This window comes from Eurytemora carolleeae, unplaced genomic scaffold, assembly GCF_000591075.1.
Source record: "Eurytemora carolleeae unplaced genomic scaffold, Eaff_2.0 scaffold1582, whole genome shotgun sequence".
NCBI classification, from domain to species: Eukaryota; Metazoa; Arthropoda; class Copepoda; order Calanoida; family Temoridae; genus Eurytemora; species Eurytemora carolleeae.
The window spans coordinates 53,555-63,086 of record NW_019397477.1 but is presented as its reverse complement, the minus strand read 5'-3'; the positions used below and the strand labels follow the sequence as shown (position 1 = coordinate 63,086).

The 9,532-nt window shown below is 31.3% G+C and overlaps 1 protein-coding gene across 1 annotated transcript; it reads left to right on the top strand.

Moving 5' to 3' along the window:
* Positions 1 to 598: 598 nt before the first annotated feature.
* Positions 599 to 6,851, top strand: LOC111714502 (solute carrier family 35 member F6; the record flags this gene model as incomplete). Its single annotated transcript, XM_023489622.1, is given in 4 exon segments — positions 599 to 689; positions 2,292 to 2,395; positions 3,025 to 3,143; positions 6,673 to 6,851. Coding segments are annotated over 4 exon segments (458 nt in total), but the record flags the coding sequence as incomplete, so codon positions are not given.
* Positions 6,852 to 9,532: the final 2,681 nt, after the last annotated feature.

The window sequence follows — 9,532 nt, the reverse complement described above, 5'->3', positions numbered from 1 at the left end:
ATAATAAAACTGAAGAGAGTCTTGAACAACGACCTCTATCAGACTTGGGGGGAAACAGCAGAAACTGGGGTTGGGACATATGGAGGGGTGCTTGAAGAAAGGGATGGGGAGAGGAATGCTCAAATATTTTAATGGTTTTTGCTCATATTACATATATTTGGTGAAATTTGATATTTTTTTCCAAAAACAGAGGGTCTGAGGAGGTCGGCCCGGCGTCTAAGACTAGGTTTCAGACTCTAAGATTCTACCCGGGTAATAAACTGTTCTGAGTAAACTGAGTAAAATTTAAGGTACAAAACCTCCCCATTCACTTGTACTCCGAAAGCGTACTGCATATTTGATATTTGTACAGAATGAATAGGCCATAATCTCTTAATACCCTTTATCAGTAAACTATCCTAAGTATACACTCAGGCTAATACACACAAGACAGGTTATAGCTAAGATCTAGCCCCCTTGATTCTGCGTTATATATGTAATTATCTAATAGCTTATTTAATAATTTGGAAAAGAAAAAAACAAAATTACAATGGAGGGAATCGTGAATATAAGGAAAAAGACAGAATACATTATAAACAAATTGTCATATTATTTTCAGGCATTTTTGGATTTTCAACAATCGGAATTCTTCTATGGCCAATGTACTTTATTTACACTGGAGAAAGTTTCGGACTGGGGCCTGAATTAAGGTATAAACTTATTTATCTCTCCCCCTGCACCCAACAACACGGAACACCTCGCCACCTTGCTCCCGACGTGTGGGAGGGAATCCCCGACCGCTATGAGCAAAGAGAATAGAATATATATTAGAGTGGAATTTAGACAATCCCTCAGTATGAATTTTGTCAGTCCCTTTCAGCCTGAAAGGGAGTTTAAAGTGTACAAATCATGAAAATGTTGACAAACTATATGCAGTAGAGTACATTAATACAGTATGTTCTCTAGACTATTCAATTCAATTTCAATTTTTTAAAGCTGTTAAATAAACTTTATATAATGAATTAGGTGAATAAAAACATTGTTTGATTTATAGTTATAATGGAAAATCATCGTTGTAAAGTGAAAGGCATAGAGTCTATGTGAAATGATTATAGGTCAATTATGAAACCAGCCTATTTCATAATTTGGTTTTCTTTTAATATTAATTTTAGATTTTCTATAAAATGATGTTCCAGGGCCCAAAAGCATAAATATGTGAAGTACTCTTGCAGTATGGATTTAATATTTATTTTATTCTCTTTGCCCATGAGCCTCTCAAATTTGCTATGAGCACCAAGTCTCCGCTAACAGTTTAAATTTCATACTAAAACTTCAAAAGTCTTTATGCAAAAAGGAAGATATTAAAAAAACAAATTATAAAGTAAATTCGACTAGATTTATTAAAATCTTGGATAATTGCTTATAAAAAAATTAATTATCTTAATTAAAAAAATCTCAAAAAGTTATTTCTGAAATCAAAGGTTTCAACAAATCAAATCGAATTCGTCTTAGAATTTGTTTTCGTAATATATTCCTTTTCGCGTAAAAACTGTTGAAGTCTTAGTATACAATTTGTAGCGGAGGCTCGGAGCTGCATATAGGGATGTTAACGTTTTCTTTTTTTTTAAAAACGATCGTTTCGTTATAAAAAATGCGACGAAAAATCATAAACGAAACGATCGTTTTTACAAACGATCGTTTTGAAAAATGATCGTTTTTCAAAACGATCGTTTTTTTAAACTCTTCGTTTCGTTAACAATCGTTTTCAAAAACGATCGTTATTCGTTTTCTAAAAGTTTAAAACGAGTAGGTCGTTTTTTAAAATGTTCGTTTTTTTCCGAAAACGAAACGATCGTTTTTGAAAACGATTAAAAAACGAAGCAAAAAACGATCGTTTAACGATCGTTTTCAAAAACGATTAACAACCCTTAATACATTTAAGTATTGCCGTAAAGTCGTCTTCCTATTACTTGTTATCACTGTTAAACTATTCAACTGAAAATAATTATTAATCTTTATAATAAAACAAGACATTCGTATATATGTTCCCTCTTGCCGGCCAAACAGCTGGACCGAATCGGCTGACATTTTTTGTGGACACTCATGGGTAGACTGTGGATGACAAAGGCTAAAAAAATTCGAAGCTATTTTCTTCAAATATTTTTTTAAAATTTTCTTTTTTTCTCAATTTTTTTTCACGGTTAACGCCAGGCCCTTTAGCTTGTTTTCAATATATTTCTAAATAAAAATATTTTTAAACTTTTACTTTGAAATTTATTCTTGAGCATTTTGAAATGGATTGTTTATTTTAGATTTGAGGATGCTATAGATGGGTTTACTCAGATCGCCAACAGTCCTGGAATATTAGGATGGACGATAGGAAATATGTTCTCCATTGCTTGCTTTAATTTTGCAGGTATTATTATTACTTATCTATGTAATAAAGCTCTTCGCTCATTGCATATATGTAAATTGCTATATATATGTATATATATATATATATATATATATATATATTTCTATATAGCAATAGCTGGCCAAACGGCTAGACCGAATGGGCTGAATTTTTTTTAGAAAACCCTTGAGTACATTAGGCTAATAAAATTTGAATTTGTTTTCTTTAAAATTTTTACTTTTCTTCCAAATTCGATTTAAATTTTTTTTTTTTTAATTCCACGGCCAACGCCTGGCACTTCAGCTACTATTACACTAATTAAGATTGGCTGGGCTCAAAAGCATGGGGTCTCCAATGAAAATCTTGAGTCTCCGATGAGACATCCCTGGGGCCTGGGGGTCTCTGATAGGACTCCATTGATGATGATTTCTTCCTAGACTCAAGTTTTTGAACATAAATCTAAGGAGACTAAGATATTAAAAAGTGTGTTCTTCGAAAGCTTATTTTTTTCTTCATAATAAAGCTCAAGAATATTTTTAAAGCCATGCAAACAATATTTAAAGTCAACAAGATTGTTAAAACGAAGCTTTGGTAACCCTCCCCTTAAGGTAGAAAATGCACAAAAATATCAAAATAAGTTTAATGCCTAGGAATCACGGTTACAAAGGAGCTGACAAGTACAACCCGAGCTGTTCTCGACAATATTAGACAAATCTTTATTTGGGGTTTCTCACTTATAATAGGCTGGCAGGAATTTAATCCTCTTACGGTAAGTTTGGATGAATATAAGGGACTACAAGGGACTATAAGAGAATATAAGGGACTATAAGGGACTACAAGGGACTACAAGGGACTATAAGGAACTACAAGGGACTACACGGGACTATAAGGGACTATAAGGGACTACAAGGGACTATCCTTCTACAAGGGACTACATGGGACTATAAGGGACTATAATGGACTACAAGGGACTACAAGGGACTATAAGGGACTACAAGGGACTACAAGGGACTATAAGGGACTACAAGGGACTACAAGGGACTATAAGGGACTACAAGGGACTACAAGGGACTACAAGGGACTATAAGGGACTACAAGGGACTACAAGGGACTATTAATGGACTATAAGGGACTATTAGGGACTATAAGGGACTATAAGGGACTATAAGGGGCTATAAGGGACTGTAAGCGTATATTCAAGTAACCCTCCACCCACAGATGGCATTGCCCGATTCACTAAGAAATCTGAAAACGCTGTATCAATGTTTCTGATTTTTATCCCATAAAAATCACAATATCTTCCACATTATTGATATAGATAAAGGATACTGTTGGATGAATTAGGAATTGTAACCTTTGCAGAAATGTTTACTTGAAATTAAATTAATAGTCTCTTTAATGGAAATGACGGGAAAGAAGAGTTAGTTGAGAAAAAAATCCTTTTAATTTATTTTATTTATTTGCGGCCACTCCTTTATAGTTCGCAACTATTTGGTTTAATAAAATTTGCTTAACTTCCCTTAAAAGTACCCTCTGTGGGTTGGTAATGTTGGTCAACACTGTTTAAAATCCCTTTAAACTTTACTGAATAGGCGCTAGTAGTTTAGTTTTTAATTCTGGAATGCAAAGTTTTTTTCTCGTTGGCTGCTTAATTTTTGCGTAATATTATTTGTTAACTTTTAACTGTTAATTATTTGCAATGCAGCATTTATAGAAGAAACAACATTTATATATAAACTAGCCTTAGAGGGCGCTTCGCGACCCTCTTCTAAATTAATTGTGAACATGTTCTCTTTATGTATATCGTAAAACAAAACAAAAATAATTCGCGGATTTTCACAAAAAAATTCGTGGATTTTCAAAATTTTAAAAAATTTAATGGAGATCGAATTTTGATGGAGACAAATATTTAAAATTTCAATCATTCATAAACCTTCCCTGGGGTCCCCAGATGTCCCACAAAAAATTTGGGCCCGATCGGTTCAGCCGTTTTGACGTTTATTGGATACAAACAGACAGAAAGACAGACAAACAGACAGACAAGCCAAATTTATATATAGATTTGGCTTGTCTGTTTGTCTGTTTGTCTGTCTGTCTGTTTGTATCCAATAAACGTCAAAACGGCTGAACCGATCGGGCCCAAATTTTTTGTGGGACATCTAGGGACCCCAGGGAAGGTTTATGAATGATCAAAATTTCAAATATTTGTCTCCATCAAAATTCGATCGTCATTAAATTTTTAAAAATTTTTAAAATCCACGAAATTTTTTGTGAAAATCCGCGAATTATTTTTGTTTTGTTTTACGATGTACACAAAGAGAACATGTTCACAATTAATTTAGAAGATGGGCGCGAAGCGCCCTCTAAGGCTAGTTATAGTAAATATAAGAAAAGCATTTATAATATTCTTTCTTTTCATTTTATACGCTCTGCATGTTTTACTTGGCAAAATTATTTGTAATTTATAATTCTCAAACTTCCTTGCATAGAGCAATTGTAAATAATGAGTGTTAAAAAACCTAATCATTGGAAAAAATACGCTTACAAGATTTTTTTTTGAAGAAGATTGACGAAGAAATATATATATATTAAAATAAAAAAAGATGGAATCCCAGATAAGACACTGCCTCACTATCTTTTCATTTTAGTTTTGGAATCATTCTTTCAAATTTATTTAAGGAAAAATAATATTTTGATGATGTCAATTATGCAATCCGTTTTTGAATTATTATTGCCTAATCTTTTTGAAATGTTTGTTCACAAACATCAAAGTTCAATAATTTATCTTCCTTGTCGATTTGTTATTCGTATTTTAAACTTTTTATTTTGCGATTAACGTTTTTTTTCAAGTACATTCCTAATATCAAGTGACCCGCCTATCAAAGAGGGGCAAGTCTAATTCACAACGGTACCCTTGAAACCTTAATCTGATCAAGAATATTGAAGATAACGTCGCTTTTTAGCTTAAAGATATTTAATTCTGACAATTTTTCTATTGTTTCTGAAGCAAGAAATATGGAAGTCGCTTTTGCAGAAATTAAGTTTTTAAAAAGATAAACATGGATATCTGATTTCTACTTGATCAGACAAATGTGAATCGGAGATAACATTCTGTCAATGGAGGGTCACTTAAACACTACGTTTACAGTCCCTTTAAAATACAAAAATAACTTATTTTCGATAAAAAGTTTTTTTTATTTCAATACAAAGACCGTATATCATTATGTCCAACATGTTTTATTTGTTATTTTTATTTATTCTGATTTATAAACTTAAACAATAAACTTAAACAATAAACTTAAACAATAAACTTAAACAATAAACTTAAACAATAAACTTAAACAAACAAGTTAGAATAAACAAAAATTCTTCTTTTTTTGGAAAATAATAATAAAAGGGACTGCTGAGTGCTGACGTATTTAAGTTAGCCTCCAATCAAAGAGTGACACTTGTTTGCCGAGTCCATTAGCGCCTGATCCAATCAGGGTTCAGGCATGTGTTTGTTGTCTATTCTGAACCAATAGAAATAGTTTGGGGGTAACATCTATCTTTCTATCTATCTCATTATCCAATTAGAGTTATGAATCCTGTAATCGGCGCCAACAGTAAATGTAAATATTTACTTCTACACCCACTATAGTGGAGTGGCCTTTTAAACAGTACCAACCACATTGGGAATTAAGGAGATACAGGGTGTCCCACGAAACATGACAGTTGGTAAATAGTTAAGAATGTCCTCTTCCATTATTTATTATGTTGTTTAATACCAAAGACAATAATTAAAATATTATATAGGAGTCATTTTATAGTAAAATGCTTTTCAATGTAAGATATTTGAGCAAAAGATTTCTAAACGAAATAAACTGCATAAAGCCATTAATATCGAATACAGTGTATGGAAGACGACGTTAAAACTATTCACCAACTGTCATGTTTCGTGGGACACCCTGTACAGTCAAATTTATGTGACATTACTGGTATGACATTGTAACCTCGTAGGTCATTAAGTTTTATTTTCTCACAAGTATAAGAAAACTAAAATTATACGGTTTCTCAAAATTCAAAACATTTTTTTTCTTCTCATTAAAGATTTTAAGTTGGAGGAGGGTCACTTGAAATTGCAAGTACAATCCCTTTAATAATTTAATAATTTAATAATTTAATAATTCAATAATTCAATAATTCAATAATTTAATAATTTAATAATTTAATAATTTAATAATCTAATAGTTTAATAATTTAATACTTTAATAATTTAATAATTTATGATTTAATAATTTAATAATTGTTTATTTTAGCCTGTTGGTTTTGTTGTGCTGATTACGGGAATGTGGATCTACAACGACGTGATTGTGAGGCCCCTGTTGTACAAGCTCATGGGGAAGAAGATGCCGACCTACGAGAAGGAGAAGAAGATGGAAGAAATCGAAGAGAAAGCATAGCAAATTTTTAAAATAATATATTTTATTAAAAGAATCGTTAAAATCATTTTGATGTTAGCATACAGTGAGACCCAAAAAGAATATTGGAAAAAAACGACATTTTTGCAATCTTAAATTTCTTTGATGATGTTAAAAAGTAAAAAGTTTTACATGTGCCCTAGAATCAACTTATTCAAAGAAATGGGTCTGAGTACATTAAACTTTTGCTATGTTTTATGTTCATTAAACTCATATCATTAATCTTAAAGTCGTCTTCATATCCACAGTGTTTATGTTCATTGGACTAATTAAACTCATATCATTAATCTTAAAGTCGTCTTCATATCCACAGTGTTTAAGATTGTAAAGTCGTCTTCATATTCACCAGTGTTTAAGATTGTAAAGTCGTCTTCATATTCACCAGTGTTTAAGATTGTAAAGTCGTCTTCATATTCCACAGTATTTAAGATTTCAAAGTCGTCTTCATATTCACCAGTGTTTAAGATAAGAAAAGATATAGTTTATTGCTAAAAATACACATACAAGTTATAATGTTACAGGCAAAAAATCTGCAACTATTTTTATATTGTTTACTATATTTATGTAATTATAGCCATTAGGTGGAGATTATCTATTTGCTGTTTTGAGTATTATCCCCACCTAATTAATATTTAAAAAGTTTACAATATGATGAATATTACTAGGTTTTGAAAGTTTACAATAAGTGAGGGATTACTAATTAAATTTAGAGAGACCGAGGTGCAGCATAACAAAATAATTGAATTTTCAGTTTTAAGTTTAGTACGTTTAACAGAATAATATTAAGCATGTAGAATAATCTACCAACATTTGTATTCATTTAAGGCTTAATTTCAAGTGACCCTCCATGCAAAGATAGCAATGCCCGATTCACAACGGTACCCCTGAAACCATTATATGATCAGTATTATTAAAGATATTGTTGTTTTTCAAGCTTTAAATGGGTTTTTAATTCATAAACATTGATATCTAATCTATACTTGATCAGACAAAGCTTTTAGGGGTACCCTGGTGAATCGGGCAATGTCATCTTTGCAGAGAGGGTCACTTGAAATCAAAAATCTACAAAGTTCTACATTCATTTTTTGAGAGCATATAGGGTTTGTTAACATTTTGCAATGACAGGGTATCCAACGCAATATGACAGTTGAGAGACTATTTGAAGATCATCTTTAATCTTAGAAATCATTTGCGGCATTCATACATCAACATATAATTCAATGTTTATGGAAAAATAATCACAATTAATTCCCCTGTTTCTAGTATTTTTAAAATGTGGTCTGCCTCGAAAATAACAGACTACCTTTTGGAAATGCGTGGATTAAGATTATCAAATGATTTCAAGAATCTTTAAATTTTAGAATTAAAGTAACAAATGAGTTATAATTTTGTTTATGTTTTATTCATAACAATGTATTCCTTTTTTAGTTAAATTTCATAAATAAACGAATTTAGAATTGTTACTTTTTAAATTTTTGTTTGTTAAGAATCTCATTCAATAACAAATAAAGTATAGTAAGAACCGGAAAAGTCTGGAATATAAATTATGACTTTAATTCACCCAATAAACACGAAACACATCAATTGTGCTGAGTAAAAAGATCCATTCCTTTTAATAAGTGATTTAATAAGTTACTTGTAAAACTAGTTGTAAGTTAGGGTTGCTAATCGTTTTTGAAAACGATCGTTAAACGAGCCTATTTGAAGATAATTTTTAATCTGAAACATGACAATTGAGAGACTATTTGAAGATAAACGATCGTTTTGAACTTTTAGAAAAGAAATAACGATCGTTTAAGAAAACGATTGTTTTTTTTAAAAGATTTGTGACCGTTTTTTACACGATTGTTTTTTTTAAAAAACGATCGCCTTGGAAAAACGATCGTTTTTGAAAAAAAAAATTATTGAACATTATGTTAACGATCGTTAACGAAGGGTCGTCGTTAACGATCGTTAACGAAACGACGATTTTTTATAAAAACGATCGTTTTAAAAACGACCATTTTTAAAAAACGAACTTTTTGAAAAAAAGATCCTTTTTAAAAACAATCGCTTCGTTTTCGATTTTTCGTCGTCGTTTTCATAACGAAACGATCGTTTCTAAAAAAATGAAAACGTTAACATCCCTGGACTTGTAACAACATCAAATACATTGTTATATTTTAAAGATTTATTAACACACAAAGATATCGATATATATAAAGTAGTAATCTCTGCCTGTTTGTTTGTATGTACGATCAAAACAAAGGATCTCTTGGACCCATTTGCCTCTAATTTTGATCAGAGAACGCGGAGAACCACGGGAATGTTTCTAGTTTGGTCTTGAGATTCTAAGTTGAGTATAGGTCGACTTATTAAAATTTTATGACACTGAGAATTACTCATTGAAAAAAATCTATAATTCAATGGCGCTTTCCTATTTCACAGTTTTCTGGTTCTTACTGTGTCCTAAATGAGAATGATTTTTAAATCTTATTTCAAAAAATCACTTTTGAAGTTATGAAACAGACCGACCACATTTTAGAAATCCCAGGATGATGGAAAACTGATGTTGGTTGCTTTGAGATTGTTACCAGCTATTCTCGTATTTACGAACAAATGCTGCGTAGACTGAAGACGATTATAAATATATTGAGTTTTCCTGATTCCTGATGCCTGATTCCTGATTCCTGATTCCTGATTCCTGATTTCTGATTCC